The 24,226-nt window shown below is 37.9% G+C and overlaps 2 protein-coding genes across 5 annotated transcripts in view; one reads left to right on the top strand and one right to left on the bottom strand.

The window, feature by feature from the left end:
- Nucleotides 1–1,378: 1,378 nt before the first annotated feature.
- On the top strand, nt 1,379–4,922 carry LOC137185368 (acidic mammalian chitinase-like). The gene is made up of 10 exons (XM_067593699.1): nt 1,379–1,789; nt 1,908–2,109; nt 2,259–2,315; nt 2,394–2,559; nt 2,827–2,951; nt 3,110–3,233; nt 3,368–3,553; nt 3,744–3,863; nt 4,184–4,325; nt 4,424–4,922. The coding sequence occupies exons 2-10, from the start codon at nt 1,976–1,978 to the stop codon at nt 4,714–4,716; spliced, it is 1,347 nt and encodes a 448-aa protein (XP_067449800.1). The 5' UTR covers nt 1,379–1,789; nt 1,908–1,975; the 3' UTR covers nt 4,717–4,922.
- Nucleotides 4,923–4,975: 53 nt separating this feature from the next.
- Nucleotides 4,976–24,226, bottom strand: part of mfsd4ab (major facilitator superfamily domain containing 4Ab) — a 28,697-nt gene continuing 9,446 nt past the window's right edge. For 2 of the 4 annotated variants that reach the window (XM_067592896.1, XM_067592895.1), the window contains exons 3-12: nt 7,940–7,989; nt 7,629–7,827; nt 7,172–7,414; nt 6,859–7,021; nt 6,579–6,694; nt 6,277–6,450; nt 6,015–6,162; nt 5,850–5,920; nt 5,589–5,709; nt 4,976–5,463 (exon numbers count right to left, since the gene is read on the bottom strand). In XM_067592896.1, the coding sequence (XP_067448997.1) occupies nt 5,369–5,463; nt 5,589–5,709; nt 5,850–5,920; nt 6,015–6,162; nt 6,277–6,450; nt 6,579–6,694; nt 6,859–7,021; nt 7,172–7,414; nt 7,629–7,827; nt 7,940–7,989 (1,380 nt within the window). In that variant the 3' untranslated portion in view covers nt 4,976–5,368. Of the gene's footprint in view, nt 5,464–5,588; nt 5,710–5,849; nt 5,921–6,014; nt 6,163–6,276; nt 6,451–6,578; nt 6,695–6,858; nt 7,022–7,171; nt 7,415–7,628; nt 7,828–7,939; nt 8,704–24,226 lie in introns of those variants that run through there. The other 2 variants (XM_067592897.1, XM_067592894.1) reach the window with 2 other exon arrangements.

Raw genomic sequence — 24,226 nt, 5'->3', positions numbered from 1 at the left:
TTACTTGTTTATAGTGATAGTGAAGATTAATAGATTCTCTGAGTTCAGGAAGAAAACTTGAATGACACTAATGTGGTCTGACCCTCAGAGAGTAAAGGTCAACCCAAGGAGTAAAAAAGCAGAACTATGTTGTTGACACATGCAGTAGTGAGTACATAATCGAGTAAGAGGTTACGCCACCCATAGGGAACAATGCTCTTCTTTGTAAGTCATTTAAAAAACCTGAACCTGAATAAGGTCATTTTATCTGCAATGATGTGAAATTTCAACTCTCTGTCTTGCAGTTAGAAACGAGGCAGAATAGCTACGGCTTAATAAAAAAGTCCTTTTTGGTTTGTGAATATTCAGACTTTTATTATTTTTAACTGAGCAGATGTTTAATTAAAGTACATGTATGATACGTGACAGATTAGTCTTTGATTTGTAGCTCAAGGAAATAATTCTCAAGTAGGCTACTAAATGAACTGTTCTGAGATGATGAAGTGACCTTGGCTAAAACTTAAATTGGATTGTGTTTCATTTTTAACGAAGTAAATCTGTGGATAAATTTATTCTCCTTGACATTTGCTTGACATCTCTTTTTTTATTCTTTTGAAAGCAGACAGAGTTGTTTTGTAACAGCAACAGCAAATGACATTACTTCTGCTTCCAGTGCCTAAGCTCAGCCAAGGTATTTTCCGCTGACACCAGCATATCTCTCTTTAAATATTACATTAACTGTTAAAGATAAAGAAGGCTGCATTATAATATGGAAACTAAATGATTAGATACGTTCTCCATTTACCCTGCGAATGTTTTTGATGTTAATCATAGACTAATGCAAATCCCTCTCCATGACATATCACTATCATCTTTTCTGCATGATTAGAGTTGTCAAACATATTTATCGTCACATATCAGCAGTCTAAATACTTTTTCAAAGGCAATTTTGCACGTTGTTTATGTGATTCGACTTTTAATATTTTGTGTCACCGTTCAACAGAGACAGAAAACGTATTTACTGCATGACATGGATGGCATATTTGATAAGATATCAGAGATCCGTGCACTTCAGTCAAATCACAAACATCTGTCTTTCCTCTTGTTTTGTTGTGTCTCTGTAGATATTTTCCTCTTTCATATAACAGGTCTTTGATACAAATTTTATTACAATTTTGGCAGCTCAGGCATAATTGGTAACATATAATGTATCTACATTTCAAACAAACATTTATGACAAATTCTTGAATGTTCTTTGGGGGGGTTTGTGCATTTTTCTTAACAAGCTGTTGGTGTAGTTGCAGCAGAACTTGGAATTGGATCCGCTTCAGAGAAACAAGTCCTTCACACAAGGAGAAAGTGCGCCTGTGGAGAATATGCCTGAAAGTGTGATAAGTAATCACATATAACTACTTAAGTGGGAAAATTTGATAATCTCTTATCAAATAATCTTTTGCAAATAAACACCTTTTTGGCAGATTTCCTGTTTTTGTTCAAGTTTGAGCGAATTGGGTGGGTATAAAAGTGAGTGCACCACTTAGATGACTTCTCTGTACAAGGTAGTCATGGGCAAAGTACTGTTTGTGATGGGTAAGTCAGAGCAGCTGTGTGTTGAATGGTCTCCTGGTACTTGGTATTTCCAGAATTTGAATATTCTGTATATTGCATCCATCTCTAGGATACCATTCTGAGCAGTTTTTCCTCTTAATATATTTCTTGTTTATCACTTATTTCTTTTTTTCCCCTCTCAATAATAACCATGTGACTGTTAATTATACAGCTCTGGCCCTGCTGCTGCATGCGCAGCTTGGTAAGCAATTTATGAATATTGGATACAGTGCGTGTATGTTAATTTTTCTTTTTATGCAAAAATAAAATTGCATTGCATGTGTTTTATCCATAAATAATAGACTTCTTTCCTATCAAAGGCTCATCCTTCATACTGTCATGCTACTTCACGAACTGGGCGCAGTACAGACCACCTCCAACTATTTACATGCCCAATGACATCGACCCATGCCTGTGTACCCATCTCCTGTATGCCTTCGCCACCATAAAGAACAATCAACTGGCCACCTATGAGTGGAATGATGTGGAGCTTTACAGTCAGTTCAACGCCCTGAAAAACCAGTAAGTCACTAAATATTATGTCTGTTTCCCTTTTGTAAAAGGAAAAAATCCCTATAAAGAACAATAACATTTCACTAATATTCAACAGTTAGAAAAGTAGGAGTGCTTTTAACTGTCACTGTAGCATAAAATGTCTGATTTCTTGGCAGGAATGGCAACCTGAAGACTCTTCTGTCTGTCGGAGGATGGAACTTTGGCTCCACAGGGTGAGATAATCCACAGGTAATTGCAGACTTGGCACTCTAAACAGTGGGGATTCTTCTGATTTTCTGTTCCCACATTAGTTTCTCGCAAATGGTATCGAGCCCTGCCAACCGTCAGACCTTCATCACCTCAGTCATTTCATTCCTGAGAAAGTATGAGTTTGATGGGCTTGACATTGACTGGGAGTATCCAGCCAACAGAGGAGGCTCTGCTGATGATAAGGAGAACTACTCGGTTTTCCTGGAGGTTTGTTTGCCATGTTTGGTTTTCTCTTCAGTTTCTGGTTTTACTTTTTCTCAGTATGGTTTAAATAATTTCTTACCTGATAGCAAATATAACTGTTATTTTTTTGGAGGGCCACAATAAATCCCTATGGTGTTTCTGCTGGGCCTCACTGAATAAAAGACACATAAAAGCAAAACAACTCAAACATGACCATGTCACAAATCATGGATTTATGAATCCTGAAGTTCAGTTGATACTAAATATTTTATATCTGTTGACATTCAACAGGAGATGAGAGCTGCCTTTGAGAATGAGGCCAAGCAGAGCAACAAGGCTCGTCTTCTGATGTCTGCTGCTGTGTCGGCTGGAAAGGACACCATTGATTCCGCTTATCAGATTCCCAAGCTTGGCCAGTAAGCATTTGAAGCAATATTTTTGGCATCTTATGTCTTATTCATAGCAACATAATGGGTGAATGGAACAACTCTGAATCTCTCCCTTGTACTCTAAAATCATTAAGCTTGTTAAGATTGTTGTGATAACCTCTTCCCTTCTTGTTTTCAACACCCAGGTCTCTGGATATGATCAATGTCATGACATATGACTTCCATGGCTCCTGGGACCCCATGACTGGTGAGTGCAGTCCCCTGTTCAGAGGCCCTAAGGACCAGGGTGACTTCATCTATTTCAATGTGGTAAGTAACTGAACATCCTTATAGACAGTGTATTAAAATTGGCCTTGTGTAAATAAATATAGACCTGCAGCTTATCTTTACATTCAAGCTATCTAGTTCCAGATCTGTGCTTATTTCCAAATCCTCTGTTCCAGGACTATGCCATGAACTACTGGAGGAGCCAGGGAGCCCCAGCTGAAAAGCTGATTGTTGGTTTTCCTACATATGGCAACACATTCACTCTTAGGAACCCTGCTGACCACGGTCTTGGAGCACCTATTGCTGGTGCTGGAACTCCAGGAAAATACACCCAAGAGGCCGGAGAACTAGCCTACTTTGAGGTAATCTTTCTTATTACTGTAATGGAGTAATAAGAATAGGCTTGAATGTTTATGGTGGTTATACTGTTTGTTAGTTAGTATCCATCTGTGTGCTTGATAATAGTCAGTTTATCATAGTATTACAGACACCAGATGCAAAAATGGGTGAGTTTCTAAGCTTTCATTAATGCACTTCTTTGTGAAATTACAGATCTGTGGCTTTTTGAAAGCTGGAGCAACTGAGGTTTGGGACCAGGCCCAGGATGTGCCATATGCCTACAAGGGAAACCAGTGGGTGGGCTATGACAACATCAAGAGCTTCCAGTTCAAGGTAACACACATGCAAAGAATACCTCTTTAAACATTTTACAGGACAGTCTGTTTGGCTGTGGTGAATTACTTCCAAGCTAAAAATGTTTCCCAATCTCCATTACCTGCTTAGACATTTACTGTCTCCGATGTTCAAAATTTGTAAAAGTAATGTGACAGGAGCAAATGTGCAAGAGCTTTCTGCATTTGATGCCTCTTTTTTCTGTGTGTGGGTCCATGCTGTTGGTAGGTATCAGGAATCAATGTATCAAGGTCTTCTGATAAAGTTTTTGACCTCTATTAAAATGCTGTCAACAATGCCCCCTTCTGGCTGTTTTGTAGGTTGAGTGGCTGACCAAGAGTAACTTTGGAGGTGCCATGGTGTGGACCCTTGACATGGATGACTACTTGGGCACTTTCTGTAACCAAGGAAAATATCCACTGATTAATGTTCTCAAAAAGGGTCTTAATCTGGAACAAGCATGTAAGACTTTTAATATCCTTATCACTGATGATAAATGTGAAATTCACATGGTGTTTTCAGAAAAATGTATTCAACAATTAATTTGTGGTGTTTTCCAGCTTGTGCCCCTCCTGCCACTCGACTTCCACCAATCGCAGGAGTGAGCACAACTACTGGGGGCAGCTCTGGAGGAAGCTCCAGCGGAGGCTCCAGTGGTGGCAGCTCCTCCGGTGGGGGCTCTGGCACCAGCGGCATGGACAGTGGATTCTGCGCTGGAAAGACCAACGGCATGTACGCCGACCCAACAAACAAGAACCAGTTCTACAACTGCAGCAACGGAAAGACCTACTTCAAGAACTGTGCCAATGGTCTGGTCTTTGACAGCTCCTGTTCTTGTTGCAACTGGGCCTAAAGCTGAAGTTACAAATTGACTGGTTAACTGCTGAAAGGCTGGATGACTCTGTTTTACATTTGTTCTTAGTTCTCAGAGGTTAACTACTCTGAGTACGAAGTCCTTCATTGCACATCTGATGTTCAACAATGTAAAACCTGAGTAGTCCATTTTGAAAGCAAAGAAAATAAACATGACTCGCTGCAGGCGTGTTGTATGTATCCACATTCTCGTCTTTGGTATTGACTATATCATGTGTCAATCACAACCACACCATGTCCTCTGTGTCAGTACAATTGTTTTAATACTCATATTATACATTTTTCCATATACATTACCCAAAAGATATGCAAAAAAAAACACAAAACATCAAGAAAACAAAAGATTATAATTGAAACTGAACTGAAGCCCCAACATAAATTTGTCAAGTGCACTACAGGTATATTTTCAGTGGAGAACTGCTGATATAATTATAATCCTAGTATTTCAAACCCTGATGAAACATAAACAAAACACCAATCCACAATTTGATGAACACTGTCTACTTTGCAAATATAATGTAATTTCCAGCACAATAAAAGTATATCTGCACAATATTCATTTGGTGGGCTTTAGTAAAACATTTACAGTCTCTGAGGCAAATGCATAGTTGTTAATTTAATCATAGCCGCTCTCAGCTGCTGTCTTTTTCCTCTTTCTGTTCAGTTTTGGAAGATCCATTCTGTTCAGGTGTTGGTTCCTCCACCATGGTAGACATTTTTGTTGTCCCTGTTGGGATGAAGGGGGAATTGGAGTGAGTGATGAGGAGAATAAAATGAACGGAAATAAACATTCAGCAATTCTACAATCACTGATTACTAGGCATTGTACAAGGATGCTGGTTGATATTGTACCTGTGAGGTAATTTCTGTGCATCCGATGGAACAGCAGGAGACCAATGAAGAGGATAAAACCGATGCAGGCGATTATCATTCCACACAGCAGGAAGCTGTAGCTGCCTTCAGTCTGGATAATCTGGGGATGAGACGGCAACATTAAAGTACTGAACATGAATCTAAATCTCCTCTGGGCTTGTTTTTGCAATTATACAGTAAACCTAATTATCTACTTCTGCACACTATTTCTATATTCATAAAGATACTCATAAGACTTACTGAGCCAACCAGAACCTGCATTACCATCTCTCCCATCCCTGCACTTGTCACCAGGACTGAGGTTGCACATCCTACAAAAAAGAAACGTATGGTTTATTTCCTCTCCGTGATTTGATTCCATTACTGTGTTGTTATTATATTTGTACTATAAGTACTTAATTATACCCTGGTAATCAAGGATGTCTTCAGTGTAGGCCAGCATACAGGGGAAGATGCTGCTGAGGAAAAGCCCGCATAAACATGTTCCAACAAAAAGAAATGTGTTGCTGGTGTAGAAAATAAGCAGCATCAACACAGTAACAATAGCACCTGCCTGTAAGAGCAAAGAGAGAGTACAATCAGTAAGTGTTCATATCATCAAGTGTTTGACCTTTAAGTGTCATTGTGTATGTCTCATAATGTGATGATGCACTTAATATTTTATTACCAGGTTGAACATTAGCAGTCTCACAGGCTGGAAACGGTACGAAAGAGGTATGGACAACAGACGTCCAGCAGTGATCGCTGCCCAGAAGATACTGGCCAGGTAACCTGCTGTCTTGTGAGGTAATGACATAGGCGGTGCAACAGCATATGTGTACACAAAGCCGGCATATGCACCCTGAAAAACAAAAAGATCCTTTAATTTATTCTACTCTCTGTGTTTAATGTGAAGTTTACAGTTGCATTTGTAACACCATTTGTGAAATACATGTCATACAGTATTATTTATCTGCACCCCTCACTCACCACAATACCATCGGTCATGAAGAGCACCATCCCACCAAGGATATGAATCATAAAGAATGATACTGGCAGCCCGCGCAGGTTATCATTCTGACAGCAGCTAAAGATATCCCCATGACCTGTAACAGAGCGAAAAGTCACATATGACAGATTGTGGCGCAGAAAATGGCAGTTATTGTTTTTTTTTCCCCTCTAAGCTGACAGGAAATCTAGGGAGAAAAGTATGCATTATTCATTTTAAAATAGGAGTCCTGTATAAAAATCACTTCTTCCATATCTTTACCTCCAGCTTCATGTTCTTTCTGCTCCTCGTCTGTGCCCTCCGCCCCCTGCTGGTTCTCCATTGCTAGTTCATCTTTGTCCAGAAGACGAGGAGTGCCGCTAGGGCAGCATGGGATCAGCTGCTCCCGATACATCAGGAACAGGACTGCAATGGGCACGGGCAGCTGAGGGTGCATAAATAATATTCAGTTTTTTCATTTGTTGTAATTTCCAACCATTAACTGAAATATCAGATATCTGAAATATCAGATTAAGAAGCTATGAAAAAAATAACTCAGCCCTTGCATCTACTGTGAATCTGTTCAGTGTCTTACATTGATAAGTGCCATGATCCAGAAAGCATAATGTACAATGGACTCCTCTTCCCCTCCCTCATGGGGCAGGTGGCTCTGAGTTATGTTGTGCTCTGCAATTGGACTGTTTCTCAGCATGTTCCTGAAATGATGTATGATCTCAGTCCCATTCCCTGTGTGATTCCCACAGCCTGTCTCTGAGAGGAAAGGATCTGCAATCAGTGGGCTCACCAGGGCTCCAAAGCCAATGAAGAAATGAAGAGCCTGCAAAATGTAGAAGACAGAATACAGTATATAATTGGCTCCTAATTTGACAGTATACTCCTACTGACCATACTGTATACAAAATTCTAGTTAAAATGTATTCTAAACTTATCTTTGTATTATATCTGACTCAGCTATTCACAGTTATTCACTGAATATGAAGGCTATCATGTTAGTATTTCTACAGATAAGATGTAGGTCAAAGCTTTGTCACCTGTAAGAAAACGGCCGAGTCCCTCTGATAGATGGTCACCAGTTGGATGTTAGCGATGGTGTCAATAATGCCCATCGCAAAACCAGACACGGCCATGGCAATGGCGAGCAACAGAACATTATGGCACAGAGGGATGATGGCAAATATTACAGAGATGATGAGAGCAGAGACAAATAAGGCAGACAGAGCACTGAACAACCTTTAAGAAAGAAACAAGACAAACACAGTTACAATGATGGTCAACTGATTATTTATCCACAACGAAAAACTCTCTTTGGATAACTCTCCAACTGTGAGTTCATGATACTTACGTCCTCTTGAAAACACCACCGATAGAGCTGCCGATCAGCAAGCAGAACTGCTGGGAAAAAAACACCCAGGTAATCTGACTAAGTGTTGAGTTTGTTTGACATTGCAAATCCAAAATCGTAGGTCCAAGGAAAGCAATGCAGAGTCCAAAGCTGAAGAAAACACTCCAGTAAGTAAGTGTGTGATGGGCATTCCTTTTGAACAGAGTTACAATCCGCTCATCCACAAACATTTTAGCCACAATACAGATAGATGTACCTCAGTGAAACAGAATGCAAAGGATTTTTTACTATTAAATATGTGACAGTAGCGCTGTGGCGTTGTGTGGATGCTTGTTGTAGTATAATGAGTTTCTTGATGTCTTTTAAAGCTTTTAGCTCCCTCCTCTTTGGATTGCTTCACTAAAAAGGATGTCCTCTTGAGTTAATGAGTGAAGTGGAGATTCTTCTTACAAAAATATGCCTATTTGAATTGTGTCAATGATTTGCAATGAAAAAGAGTCTCAGTTGAAGTGCTACCAGAAAGTGTGCATTTACATGTCATAGCACTTCCAACCCTATCAATGGAAAATGTATCAATCAGGAAACAATGACGCATAGATGTATCATGGACTAGATGTCTTTTCTTTCATACTTGGAAAACCCTGCAACGTTTATTATGAGAGAAGTTTGGGCAATAAAAATGGCACAATATGTTATAAAATGTCAATAAACTATAGACATAAAAACAGTTTTTATTTTCTATTCAAGAATCTACTTCATGTTCATCTGTGATTACAGCTGTAACATCATTATTTAGTCATTTTGATTGTTACAATATTTATAATATTTATATAATATATATAATTTATGAAGACATCATCACTCCCACTTTCTTCTCATACAGTCTTATTCTAGCTTTTTTTTTTTTTTTTTTTTAGCAAGAAATCTACTGTTGTCATTCTTTGCATAGAGTGGTTTACAGTATATCACTACTGAATATATGCAGTGTGCAGTATATGATGTGTACATAATGTTCCTGCTTCTTTATTCTTTCTTTTTAGCACACAAGGACAATGTTGGTGAGTCAATAAACTGCTTTGGTCCGGACTGAAATATCTCAACAATTACAGGATGTATTGCCATGAACTTTGGTACAGACATTCATTATTCCCAGAGAATGAACCCTACTGGCTTTGGTGACTCACTGACTCTTCCTTTGGTGCCATCATGAGGTTGACATTTGTGATTTTGAGTGAAATGTCTCAACAACTATTAGAAGGATTGTCATGAAATTTGGTAAATACATTCATGTTCCCCCAGAGATAAATTTTAACAACTTTACATGCTTCTAGCATTACCCTCACATCAAAATTTTATTTGTCTAATTCTGTGGTCTACGACCAAATAACTACAAAACTAATGACATTCCCATTAGCCCCAGCTGCAATTTTTGCTTAGTGCTAATTAGTATGCTAATATTGGCATGCTAAAATGCTACATTAAATGGGGAACATGGTAAATATTATACTGTACCTGCTAAACCTCAGCTAGCATGGCTGTGCACTCTTATTCTTGTTTAACTTTTCTCATTCTTTATTTATGACATTTGGACTGCTGTAACAACACAATTTTTCTTTGGGATCAGTCAAGCTGTCTGTCTGTCTTTTTACAGTATCTGAGAAACAGCATATAGTTTAAGTGATAACTTATTGTATTTATATATTCTTACTTTAACTTTCCTTCAACTGTTGATTTTTTTCCTGCCAGCATGTACATGTGGATCAATCTAAAGCTTAGGAGGGCAACTGAGGATGTACAATATGACACTTTAAATGTTTAGCTTGACCCCATTTCAGACTGGATGTAAACCTGCCAAGAAACTAGCAGACGCAGTACATCTCAAGGCTTCTGCAGGATTTAGATATTTGGAAGGCTTACAGTTAACGGTTCTTCGAATGAAATAAAATTGTATTCTATGATGGATGATGGTGATTACTTGACCAAAACTGGTATTACTTGACCAAAAGTGGAATGAATAAGAGAAAGGACTTAATACCTAATCCCTTTAATGATTGCACTGGAGAACAAAAGCTACTGGTTGAGGCCAAATATGGGCTTCCGGCAAGGTTGAAACAGAGGACATGAGAGAAATCCCAATAGTGGCTTATGAAAAATGTGAATTTATGCATGGTTATGACCAAAACCTTTCATATGTTTTGTCTTGTTGAATTATTTTTAATTAGTGATTTTATGCTGTCAGAAATGAGTGAATTATCTTGAATGCAGCACATGTCATTTACTTCTTATATTTTGCTGCTGCAGTAACACATTTGCTACTTCATAAATGAATTTGTACCTAAATACAGAACTATGCTGCATATCTATGTTAGCTGTTTTACTTCTATCTCTACTGATTTCAGCATGCATTGCATTTGAAATTGTTGCACAATATGACACTTTGTCCAGTGACTGTGTCTGTGTTATATGCCAGAATCACACAGCATACAAAGACCTACAAAGCTGTGTAACTGATTTGTCAACATCTCCTGCAAGGTGGAGATGCTGGTCTGGTACTAACCCTTGAGAAATACGTATGTGTGTTTATACAAAAGGCATTCATTAACATCCATCATCCCCCACACTTCCGCTTCTGGAGATGTAGCAACCCAAGATGACTTTCTCAGGTAATTGTCAACTAACGTAGTCTTAGATGTGTGTGAGGGGGGGTTAAAAATCAACAGCCATTTCTAGTTACTGAAGTAGGACATCTGTTTTTGAATGAACTTATTTACACAGGTTAGATTAGGAAACGGTACAATATGTTGCTGCTATCTGCTAAAACAAGGGTCCTCAAAATCTCCTCGAATTGGAGAATAAGAATACAGTTACAGCAAATTCTACGTAAAGTATGTGAAATCTAAATTTCTTTAATTGTAATTTTGATGAGTATTTGAGGCATGCTCACTCACTGTTTATTAATTTAATATCTAAAACAGCACTGACTGTCCATTTTAAATAAAACATTTAAAGATTCCCTCCAGACATGTTTTCAGATATATAAAAATACTCTACTTGGAATAATATTTGTGTCTGATGTTTTTTCCATTAAAAAAAGTTCAGTTAACCTAGTTTAAAATTCTTAAAAATACATCTCCTCTTTCTCCCTCATAGAAAAAAAACTCAATCTATGAATATGCAAATATTGTTCATTTTGAATGTTTAACTGCTAGATAAAAGATGTCTCCTACTGCACTGAAGAGTTCATTCTCAGTGTCTGTGTACTGGAGGCTTCAAGGTCCCACATCTTGTATGAGCTGCATATTGACTGAACTTCGACTGGCCTCCAAACTGGTTGTGATGTCACATAATCATACGTATGAGAAACTTTCCCTCTTCAACAGATGAATGTGAAAACAGGCTTCTAGTGTTGAACACTGTAGATGCATCATTCTGCACAGTGAAGCTCAAACATTGAGGTAAAGTAACAATAAGCAAATCACATTTTTGACTAGAAGGGGACTTTTAAGTCATGTGTGTTTTCTTGTAAATTATGAATTACAAACACAAAATTGGAAAATAGTATACAAAGAAGAACATATTGACAAAGCACATGAAACATTCCTAAAAATATTCAAATCATTGTATGACAAAAATTGTCTAATAAAACAATACAGTAGAAAACTAAAAAATTTACAGACAGTCCATGGATCACGAAGGGATTAAAGATGCCTGCAAAAAGAAAAATACATTATATAGAGAATTCATAAAATATACATATCTAATTAAATATATCCATAGAGGCAGAAAGAAATATAAAAATAAGTTAATATTATATTATATATAAGTAATATTATGAGGATATGTAAGAAGGAATACTAATAATAAAATATTAGAGAATAATAAAAACAACATCCAAAGTATAGGGAGCATATTAAACAGCGTTATTAGAAAATGATCTAGAAACTCAAGTTACCCTCACTATTTTATTGACAACGATAAGACCATAAATTATAAGGGTGATGTGGTTAGTGGTTTTAATAAATTCTTTTTAAGTGTGGGACCAAAGTTGGCAGAAAAAAATCAATGACCCAGAAACACTCAAAGAGGGGAGTGATGTTGATTATGGGGGTAGAAATCTGAGTCAAACTTTCAAACTGGTAAATTTCCAAGCAAAATGAAAACTGCAAAAGTAATACCATTATATAAAACTGGGGTTAGACACCACTTTACAAATTCTAGGCCTGTTTCTTTAGTTTCTCAGTTCTTCAAGATATCAGAAAAAGTCTTTACTTAAAGATTAGACAAATTAATTGAGAAGCATTAAGTGCTGACTGACAGTCAGTATGGATTCAGAACAAACAGACCAGCCTCTTTGGCACTAATTGAATTAATTGAAGAAATTACTAATTGTATAAACAAAAAAAGTATTCAGTGGGAGTTTTTATAGATCTACAAAAAGCTTTTGATTCCATTGACTACAATATATTACTAGATATATATTACTAGATATTACTATGACTAAACAGGCAACAATTTGTTAAGATGGGTGAGAATAAATCAACATGCATAGATATTACTTGTGGAGTACCTCAAGTTGTAGTATTAAGCCAGAAATTGTAAATTTTGTACATAAATGACATATGTAGAGTATCAAAAATATTGGAATTTGTTTCATTTGTGGACGACAAATATTTGTTGTTCTGGGGAGAATTTACAGCAGCTTTTGGATGTGATCACATCAGAAAGGATAAAATTAAAACGGTGGTTTGACATAAACAAATTGTCATTAAATTTGAACAAAACAAAGATTATGCTGTTTGGAAATTGTAAAATAAATACTCAATTACAAGTGATAATATGTCAATATAGGAAGAGTATATGAAAATACATTTCTAGGTGTGATATTAGTCCACAAAATCTGCTGTAAACCTCATATAAGATATGTGTGAGCGAAGTTGGAAAGGAGCATTGCAATACTAGGAAAAACAAGGCACATTGTGGATCACATGTGTGGTATGGGGTAACATCTACAAAAACACCCTACAGCCATTATGCATATTACAAAAAAAGAGTCATGAGGACAGTAAACAATGCAGGATATAGAGAACACACCAACATGCTGTTTTTAAAGTCATATAACTTGAAGTTCATGAATCTGTTAGAATTTAAAACAGGGTGGTTATAATTTGAGAGGAGAGTTTAATTTAAATAAACTCTGTGTTCGTGTCACTATGTATTTGAATCTGTAGGGTGAATTTGTAGAAGGGTCAGGATGTGGAGCTAAAACAAAAGTACAAAATCAGTTAAAGAAGAAACACAAAAAAATATTTTTAAGAGGTATATGGATGAGGAAGGACACTGAGTGGATATTTTGGTTGTACATAGAATTGGGATAGTTGTTTATAAATTGTATATATGAATTTATGCATGAGTAGTAGTAAATAAGTGTATACTTCTTCCTACTCCTTTTTGAACATGTAAAATTTAATTTGTGTTGTTTATGAAAATTTGTTGTACAAGGTTTATCGTTTATTTCATTTTATTGTTATTCTTGTCTTGTTTTTATCTGTTTTTTATTTTTACATGTTCAAAATAAAAACTGATTGACTGAATGAACACTAGATGGTGTAAAAGGACTGCATTCATCCACAAGTCAAGTTGAAAGCAACTGAGGTTTGTCTCTTTAGAAATATAACAATGTATGTGTTTTTTAGAAAGGAAAGGAAACAACAAATGCATAGAGTATTAATTGTAGTACAAAATTATCCCTGTTGTTGAATAGTTCACAAACATTCTTATTATCGCTCTCTCTCTCTCTCCCTCTCTCTCTCTCTCTCTCACACACACACACACACACACACACACACACACACACACACACACACACACACACACATAAATCACGGTATCTCTTTTTTGGTCAGACACATGGTTTGCGGATGGCAGCCGCATAAAGAGACAGCACATCGGTAACAAGGTTTAAAATGAACAAAGGCAGTGTTGCTTTTCTCCTTTCTGTCTCATCTCCATAGGCTGACATTTAGCCAACTCTCAATCAGAGGCCTGAGACAGCACCAGGACAATGTGATAGGAATCATAATCCTAGGTAGAGCAATCCTGCCTCTTTGCTCTTCCTCTATTTGCTTTATCTACTGTATTCTGTTCCTTTAGGGTCCAGTGGAGCAAAACACATATGCCATATATGATAAAATTGCATGGTAATGACCCTAAAGCTTGATATCTTTACACATAAGCTTGTTGATGTGAATCTAATAATGTGAATGAGCAAAATAAACATTTGAATGTCTATGACTAGGAGGAAGTCACAGTGTGTTTGTGTATTATTACTTGTCAAGCCAGGCACACACACATGATTCAGTATATGCATTAACACAAGTGAGGGGATTAGCTCAAGTAGACATGACACAGGAAATGTATCTGTCACCTATCCACATTTCTCCAGTCAGTCCCCGCAGCCCTGGATAGAAATGCCCTGCAGTGCACCCCCTGCACCTCTCCTCAGGCCCAAAATAGAGCCAGCGATATGTGGTATGCAAACAGACATGTCTGCAGGGCAAAACAGTGCTATTCTGCGAAGCTCTGTACTTTCACACTAGCTGCTGGTGAAGCAGTTAAAACATAAAGCACTTGTGAAAGCTAGTACATGGGTGGATCGTAAAAGTTATTTGGGTATAAGTATTCAGAGAAATTTGAGTTGAAGAAGTAGGATGTGAAATAATTTCTATAAAACATTCTCTTGGCAAACTTTTCAGAAGACAAAACCAATGCAAAGATGCTAAAAATGGGACCAAAGTGACTGACTAACATCTTAACCACTGTTCTTTCATGGGATAGACCAAAACTAAATTGTTATGTAGAACAGCACAGCCCTGTTAAGCCTATACAGGCTTCTATTAGTTTGTTTTGCCAGTTATGTTTTGATGGGGGATGTAATTGCTGCCTGTATAATATTTACTGGAAAAAGCTTTTCCCAAAGGAACTGCAAGGAACACAAGTCATATTAGAGTTGGGGTGTCTGGTGGACGTACAGACCACAGGAATTTGATACTGGAGATCAGGATTCGCACCCTAAGTCCTGCATGTGGTTAGGGTTTGGTTATGGTTAGGAAAAATCGTGGTTTTGTTTATATGTTAAAAAGTGAACCCGTCTTGTCTTGTGCTTCAATTCGCTGTTAAGTTTTTTAATATTTAACCATGATCCTCCCTTTACCTTAAAGGATATGGCTGGCCATTTTCTACATTTTTCTTACTGTTAACAAATCTCATGTGTAGAGCCAAATCATCAATGAACTTATAAGTATTCTGTGTGTATCCAAAGCCTGATATTTCATATTCTTCTGTGCCGTAGACCTCCGTTGTTGTCCAAAAACTATTAAAAGCACATCAATTAGCCACATCGCTGCACTGGGTGACATGTTCCTTGGCCTGGAAGACTATGGGCATGTCAGCTTGTTTAGAAATGGCTCCAAAGACTAATAACAATGACCACGTTTCAGTCTCCAGAGAGTAGTTCTGTGTAAGGCAGATGCCGTTTTACAGTTCTATTTATAGTGCTTCGCTAGCTTGTTGCGCTACATAACATCATTTAATCACATTGTAAAGAACTTTAGTATAAGTCAAGAGGTCATGATATGTAGCACAACAAGCTAATGAAAATGGTAGTGAAACTGTGTTCTGCAGTTCTGCAGTGTTGTGCCTAAACATAACAATGAAAAAAGTTTTATCATGCTGTAGTTGCTCCGAACCGATATTATCTCCTAAGATGGAAGAGGAAATAAATGAAATATGTTGTCAGTGAACATTTAGATGCTTTCAGTTCAAACATTTTGCGACTTGGCAAATACATTCATTACCAACATTTCTTAATCTTGTTGATAAAAAAGCATAATACAGGCAGCATTATGTTTCCAACAAAATGTATTTTGGTGTTGATAATTAGTGTTATGTAAAGATAATTTCTGGGAGAAAGGGTTGGACAGCAGGAGAGAAAAGCCTGATCTCGAAGGAGAGATCTTTTAATATAACTCCAGAACTATTTTGAATCTTAAAAGAGTGCTGTTCTTGTATTCTGATGTGTCCGCATTACTCTTGTAGTTTACTGGACTCAGTACAAAGGCCTTTTCTCAAACAGTCCGGGCTTTAATATTATGTGAATAGCAGTTTAAGTCCAGTGGAGCGTTGATGCTTATCCAAAGACTTCAATCAGGAATTTCCACCCAGGATTCCTAAAAGCTCAGCAGCCGATCACATCTGAAGCCCTCTGAAGATAATGACTTCTGCCAGCCAATCCCCACTCTGTACTCTGGAGCGATGCCGTATGTGTTGATCCATGTTATATTGGCTAATTATACTTCAATGCACCATGCTGTTAGTGATGGTTATTATTGGCCTTAATATAAATTGTGTGTTAGTGGCCAATTAATAATTTGTGTCACATCAACGCTTCAACTTGCATCATGATAACCTTTGTTGTTAGGATCATCTGAAATCTTAAACTGCTACTAGTTTTAATTCTTGTCCTCTATAAATTGACTGCTACTGAATTTAAGTAAGTGATATAACGTCCTCAAGTATATAAATTAAAATGGTAACAGTACATTGTTTCATGTTGCTCACCATTTCACATCAATTTGCACTCAGATGTCATCTTTATGTTTTTGGTTTGAAAATTGTTCTAATTTGCTCTTTTGATGCAGTAAAGCTGGTATTAAATCCATTCAGTGGGATTTTAGGGTGGAGGGTGGCCTCTGCTTTAAAATGTTACGGCAAATCCTGCAACATATTATTGCTCCAACAAGTCCTCCAAATTAAACTACCAAATACTATTCCTCAGATGTCACTCAGATCCGGTTCATGAGGTTTACAGTAAATCATCCTTTTACCTTCTTCCGTTTGCAAATTGCTTTGTCTGGTGATGTTATGCAGGAAAGAAAAGAGGAAATGCATCCTCACTATTCTCAAATCCTGAAGGAGATGATTAATTTGTTGTTTGAAACCTTGAGAAAGAGACAGCGTTATTACTTAACTATTGAGTGCAGTCTGCTGTACACAAAAACACATATAAATCTAAATAAATTGATATGAACTAAGAAAAAAATGAGGTTGTAAGATAAGAGAAAGTCTAAAGTCTTTTATACCAGATATTATAAATGTATGCCTTACCACAGCCAGACAGTGGACGGTGGATACGCAGCCACACAGCTTTTGCGATTGATATCATCTCCTGTCAGAGCCCACCTTATACAAATCCAGATCAAATGCGTATGATTTTATGTGGAGCTTAACACCACAGCATAATTTCTCCTCTTGCTGCAGTTCTAGGAATCAATGTAATCTATTGAGAATGGCTGACTAAAGAGTGAAATTAAAAGTAGTATAACAAAGGATTAGTTTCATAGTGAAGTATAGTTTTCCTGAAATGGATGTGACAAAGTGTTCCAGACTATAGAGGGCTTAGACTGAGCCAACACAGGAATAGAAATCAAGCATTGTGCCCGGTTTCATGGATGAAATGCTTTGTCAGTGAATCAGCACAGATAATAATTTGAATGCTGTGATAGAGTGTACGACCTCAGTGGTTTTAATGAAAGGCAAGTGATGAATTCAAAACCCCACAAAGGATAACAGATTTCTGTATTGAGGACTGAACTAGCTTTGATCTTCTGAAGATTTTTCTGTCAGAGTCAGTGAGAGAACAACTCATGCATACAGCTGTCTGGTAATATATGTTTGTACACACATCCGGACACAGAAAACACAATGGTGATTTATCCATTTCTATCATAAGATGTCTCTTGCTTTTCCCCTTCCTCTGCTTCTCCCTGTCCTCCTCTCCCCCCGCCTCTCCCGACACAGTTGTAGAGAGTGGAGCAATGATGCGTGTCTTAGTGAAACCTGGTGAATAGTAATGAACCGAGCCTGTGTGTCTATTTGAGGGAAAGCAAGAGGAAGACAGAAAGAGGGTAGGGAAGGGTTTGTGGGGAAGGAGGAGGAGGAGGAGGAGGAAGAGAAGGAGGAGGAAGGGGGGTAGGCTGTGAGTGAAAACAGGGCTTCTCTTGCGGCACTGATGCAGCACAAGCAGCGGTGAGAAGCACAGTGGTGACTAACAAGAGATGCAGTTGGATTAATCCCTTGCACCCTTTACCTTGGCTCTGTGTCACGTATCTCATCAGTCATTCTGATCAGACCGACATGACGTCACTCATTAAAACCTTCAGCAAACTGTATCTTTTCTCTGGGTGTGCTTCTTCATTATACAGTAGCTCATTCTCCCTATCTAACCGCCCCCCCCCCCTCTCCTCCTCACATTGACAGGGGGAGGAGGGTGTATTAGTAGAGGAAACGGATGGAGGGGGGAGAAAGCTGTGAGTGAATGTGGCTCAGAGAGGGGCAACAGCACCTGCTGTCTTCATCCCAGATTCACCAGGCAAACAGCATTATCCCTCTACTAGTGATGGACTGTTAGGAGGACAAAGAAAGGAGAAAGAGGCCCAAACAAAGACTTTTCAATAAGAGACTTGGGATCTTCAGATCAGTGCTGACTTGGAGCAATTGTTAATTTGGAAAATTATTTTGGTCCCTGGGTTCTATTTTAAACCTTACACCCAAACTGTATGTGCAGGAGGACAGGACAAGTTTGTGTCATCGTTGGGGGGAAACAACACGAGCATCAATGATGGAAATGTGAGTTTCTGTTTACAATCGAGGGATAAGTGACTGGAATATTCAGCAACTGGCTGCAAAGATCAACTAGAGTGCCAGGACTGAAAGGAAGGGAACAAACACAATAGAAAGCCCCCCTACCTCAGCCCCTCTTTTATCCTTTTCCATCCAGGACCCATGGGCACTCTGCCAACTTGGAGTCTTAAGAACTCATTCAAAGAAAGCCAAAGAAAGGGACTTGTTTAAAACCAGGACCCATTCTCTCACAGTCTCTTGTTTTTCCTTACATTTCCCACGTGAAGAGAGATTTCTGGTTGATGTTTTCTCTGACATTGCGTCTAGGGAGGAGGAAGAGGGGGGTTTCTAGAATTGCCATTCATGTAACGTTTCGTCAGATTCGTGGTTTGAGAGTTTTGTGGGCAAGTGATCTCTCTTCTGAGCCCCCTTTCTCCCTCTCACGCTCTCTCTCTCTCTCTCTCTCTCTCTCTCTCTCTCAGTTCTCATTCTGCTTTTACTCCCTCTGTCTCCCCACTCTCTCTGCTGCTCACATAGTAACTCCTCCCCCCCACTACCCATTGTCTCTCCATACAGTATTAGGGTGAGGGGATGCCATACTTGTTTCAGCGAGGGACGCAGGAGAGGGAGACGGAGGTAAGAGTCAGATTTATATCATAAGAATGCAACCCAGTAATAAATGCATGTCTGTCACTGTTACTTTCAGAAGTGTTAAGTGTGTTGGTCAAAATAGCTGTTTGTGTTTCCGTCAAGACTGACAGTGAGGAAAAAGAAGCAGCTTAACTGATGCTCTGAGGCTTTCATGTGTTGTATGCAGTGTTTCAGTGTGTTTTGGTAGTCTTGTCTGCCAGTGAAAGGTGCTTTTGTGTTTTTAATAAATGAAAAGGGAGTACTGCATAGGATAAAAAAAAAATCAGGCGCCACCCCTTTATCTTTATCTTCACCTTTATCTTTATATTCAAAACCAGTAAATGTTAAATTACGGGATATTACTCATTTGCTGTATTGTTGTAGTGTTGTATCTGCATTTCTCAGAGACATTTTCCTCACTATTCATACTTCACTGTCATAAGAACAGAGGAATGTATTTATTAAAAAAACATTAAACATAGCCATAATCATAATAAGCCATTAAAAACATCTGGCTACTGACGATTGTCTGAATTGGCTCCCAGCAGAGAGGGACCATGTACGATGTTTAGGGATTAAAGCTAATCCTCCCTGTGGCTGAGATTCACCTTCTTGTCTGGACAGAGTCTGACACAGGGGCTTTACTAATTTATGCTGAGACATGCATGAGCACAGGCTCCCTGGAGCTCAGTGGCAGTGGTCTTTTTCGAACCTGGAAAAGGCTGATTGAGTAAACACCTTTCCTCAATCAGTACATAATGCTCGCTTTCAGAGGTGACATGAATATCCAGCATATGTAAAGCCAATGAGAATTATCTCAGTGTTTGGTGTTTAGGTAGGCTGACACCTCAAAATCATATTGGGCCTCATTATGTTTCTATCTCTTTAGAATAAAGTTAGGATATCTTATGATAAAGTTCGGACATCTTGCAACTATGTGAAAGTTAAATGTGGAAAAGCCATGTGAAAAGATGTGAAACTATCTAACAAAGTGTTTTTACTCTTGCACTGCCGGAACAACTTGAAACAGGTGCATAAAAAGGCGAGTAGAAGTGGTTCTCTCAGTACTGGACAGTTGCAGCCTAGTACAGGAAGCTTTGTGTGCTTGTTCAGATAAAAAAGGAGGCTGCCTCAATGGGGCTTTTGTTGTTTGAGTTGGAGACAGCAAAAGCACAAGAAACACTGACTGACAAATACCTGGCCCCTCTGTGCCTCAAATACCTCAGCGTTGCACTTGATACAATGTCAACAAATGCCTCCTCTGTCCTCCATAGTAGCCCGTTTCCTCTCTGTCCACAAAATTTTTTCATGTTTTTATAAAGGCTACTGTTTTCTGAGCAGACATCTGGGTGAGCAGTTTTGGCCTGCATAGCTTGAGTGCTGAGTCTCTACTCACTGAGAGGTTGAAAATGGTCCAAAGAACGTCTGACAGTTTAGTGCTTAAAATTGTGGTAAACAGCCTGGTGTTTCAGGTCAGAGAACACAACTGATTCTGCATAAATTTAAGATGCCTTTTTTATTATTGACTTCCTAAAGGTCATGGGAGTATGAATTAAGCGTACTAGTAAAACCCTCTTTCAGGTAGTGTTTTTGTGCATGACTGATGCTTGGCTCATTAGAATGATGGCTTTGATTCAAGCAGCACAGGAGCTACTGCGGGGAAATGCTAAGTTTATATCTGCAAAAATATTTTGGTAATGAATAAACACTGCTAGCTTTCTGTGCCCAGTGGTGGAATTAAAATACTGAGGTAATGATCTCCTTTGTGCTTGAGGAAGTCAAGGAGTTTGCTACAGAATACAGAAAGATTTTATGTAATCTGTTTTGAATTCAGTGACAAAATCCTTTTGATTAACATTGCACCTTTTCCCTGTAGACATTGATTTAAAACTGCATTTTTTATCAAAGATTATTCTTCAAACCCCCCAAAGGGATTGAATAGCTTGCGGCATATTGCTGTAAGGTTCAAGCATCGGGTAGGGGTCAATTTATTTGAGTTTTTACTGTGAAAAATACAATTCCTACAGTATAAAGAATCACAAGACAGTTTCATTTTACTCCCCCGGGCCTCAGATGAATACTTGCAGTTTCTTTGGTTAATTATTCATGCGGATGTGAGTTTTAAATCCTGAATGCTGTCTGCAACCTGCCCCTGTTTTTTTCCTCTTCATGTTTCCAAGCTTTCAGACCCAAACTGCATGAGTTCTCTGCATCTAAGTAACTGATTTTGTCTTATTGTCTTCCAAATCAAACCACAACTGTGTCTTATGGCTTTCTATTCCTATGTGAGTTCTTTCTAACATGTCATGTAGGGTTTAAAGCCATTGGATACACAGTGGACAGTCAACTGAGGCCCTCTGTTACATGACTTTTAAGACTTCTTTGCAATGATTTTGTATTATTTGCCAACGTTGTTTATGCCTGCCCAAACTATTCAATGAATAACAGATGCCAAATGAGGTAAAATAATTATTTGGCATTATTAATATAAGTTTAGCTTCTGTTGCATTTTGTTGAACCAGCTATTTGTAGCATCTAAAAACGTTAGTAATGATATCAACAAAAGTTTTGGCCAACAGCATCTACATCATGCATCTTTCCTTGCATCAAACCTTTGGAGTTGTGGGGCAAATACAGATATTCTGAGTTAGAGCTAACATTTGTGTTTCTCTTGGAGATGTTTTGGGAAATGACTGCCTGGTTTTCATGAAAGTTGTGACTTAACAGATGTTCAAGAAAATTAATTGCTGTCAGACTTTCTATAATTTCCATAAACAGCTTAAAGATTTTTAGTTTACTGATTAAGTCACAACTCATTGCATTGAGAGATGCGTTTAATCTAATGATGGAAGTTCAGGATTGTTTAAGCCTTGTTTACCAATGTCTCCCCTGTGAGGACATTAAAATGTTTGCACACCATTACCTTAGGAAATGACACTTGTCTGGTTCTACTGAGGTTAGTTAAAGCGTATTTGGTATGACATCATTACTGTCTAATCGAGCTCTAAAAAGATCAAGCTCTAAAAAAAAATGGAACCCACTAATAACAGCATTTAAGTATTGCCACTGATTCACACTTGTACAGAATTAGACATGCATCGTAAATGTTTTCCTATTAACAAAATAATGGGGTAACATTATTAACTCTAGTGATAATTACTTTTAGTAGGCCTAACACTTCAGGAGTTTGTTACCAGAAATACAATATGAACTGACTGCGAAATCTTGCTTATGTTGATGCCTATTGGCCAGATAGAATTTCAGTGGTTATAAGAGAAATATAATTAGAAAAAATAATTATTTTACAGTGATGACAAGACAGCAAAGTGTGAAAACTAGTATGTAGGAATAAAAAACTTTCATACTAAGAGGTGAAAAAGATCATTTTACATCACTTTAAGAGAAATATGAAAGTTCCTGGGGGCAAACTGTGTTTGCCGCTGGCTATTCCAACCAAGGACACTTAATGAACCTCTCCATAACTTAGTCGCCATGTTGTGGTGATCCATTTTCAGTGACCACAGAGAAAGAATTATTTTCTATTCAGTATTCATCATGTTTATCATTAATGAAAGTGAACTGGCCTCCAAATTCAAGCAAAGAATGTGTACTGAATTGTATTAGTACTAAAATGCATAATATCAGTCTAAATTGTATCATTTGTTCAACGCAAAAATGGACCTTTATGAATTCCCACTCTTCTTCACTTTAGTATTTTGGCCTGCTACAGCTGGCTGTTTAATGGCAATTTTGATTTTATTTTTAATATCATTATTGTTAATTTTTAATGGAGGCCAGAAGGCCAACTGAACCATCATAATGTTTGTACAAAGCCCTTCAAATGTGGCCTCTCATGGTTCATACCCCCTCCCTGTCAAGAATATTTTTCAAAAGCATTCCAAGCGCATTCAGAGTTCTGATCCCAAAAACTCTTGAATATCTCCTGACTTTGAACTTGGAAGTATGCATCAGACTTCTTGAATCAAGTCTTAGTTATTCTTTGTGCAAAGCAAGTATGAGCAAGTCAAGTCTCACTTCACCTCAGGGCTTTTGATTTGAGACTTTTTATATTATCTGTTTCCCAAGGACTCGAAACAGAGGCATCTGTACCTCATGAAGAGCCAATTTGGGCTTGAAACGTTGTACTCTTTGTAAATGCAATAAAGATAAATATTTTTGAGGGAGCATTTCACAGTGCTGCGAGTCCTTGAGAAACAGAAAGTATATCTACTACATTTTTATGGACTCAGCACCTGGACATGAAAGATGTCCATAAATACCCATAAACCTTTTTGTATGCCTTTAAAATGCAATCTCTGACTGTGTCTTAATGTTCAATGCCATGATCTTATCTTTTGCTTTGATATGGTATGTTTAATAACCAAACATTCCTCAAGACCAACAAAGGGCATCACAATATTTCACTAATTTTAGCAGTGATGTACTGGTTGGGTGAATTTATGTACCAAGCAGCAGTTTCCTGACCTCCCTGTTCTGAATCATTCCCCAAAGTTGCTGGCCAACAAGTACAACACTGTGGACCAATATAAAAAGGCTCAGTGGTAAAATCTATCAAAATAAGAATAAAAGTCCAAGTAGGCTAATATTTTTTATCTAATAATAAAACTGTATACATGCTCACAATTGATGGATCCCATTCCAGTCCCCTCAGCTCCCTAGAAATCCCCACTGAAAACAAATGTTGTTTTCCTCACATCACAGTGTGTGATGGTCTAATCTAAAAATGGTTCACTTCAAGTTCACAACAGTAAACAACACAGCAGGTGATCAAATCTGTTAAACTCAAACTCAAATATCACTGCAACGCAACAGAAACCCCTGCTGTCTTGTCATTTCATATGAGCAGAGCAGAGCAGCAAGAGCAAAATATTAAAGTTGCCATATAATTAAATATAGTTAGCTGTTTTGTAAAATTTAAAACGATGACAAACATCTACGATCATCTATTGTTCATGGGAT

The sequence above is a fragment of the Thunnus thynnus genome, chromosome 6 (genome assembly GCF_963924715.1).
Source record: "Thunnus thynnus chromosome 6, fThuThy2.1, whole genome shotgun sequence".
NCBI lineage: Eukaryota > Metazoa > Chordata > Actinopteri > Scombriformes > Scombridae > Thunnus > Thunnus thynnus.
This window is presented reverse-complemented; position numbering and strand designations above follow the sequence as displayed.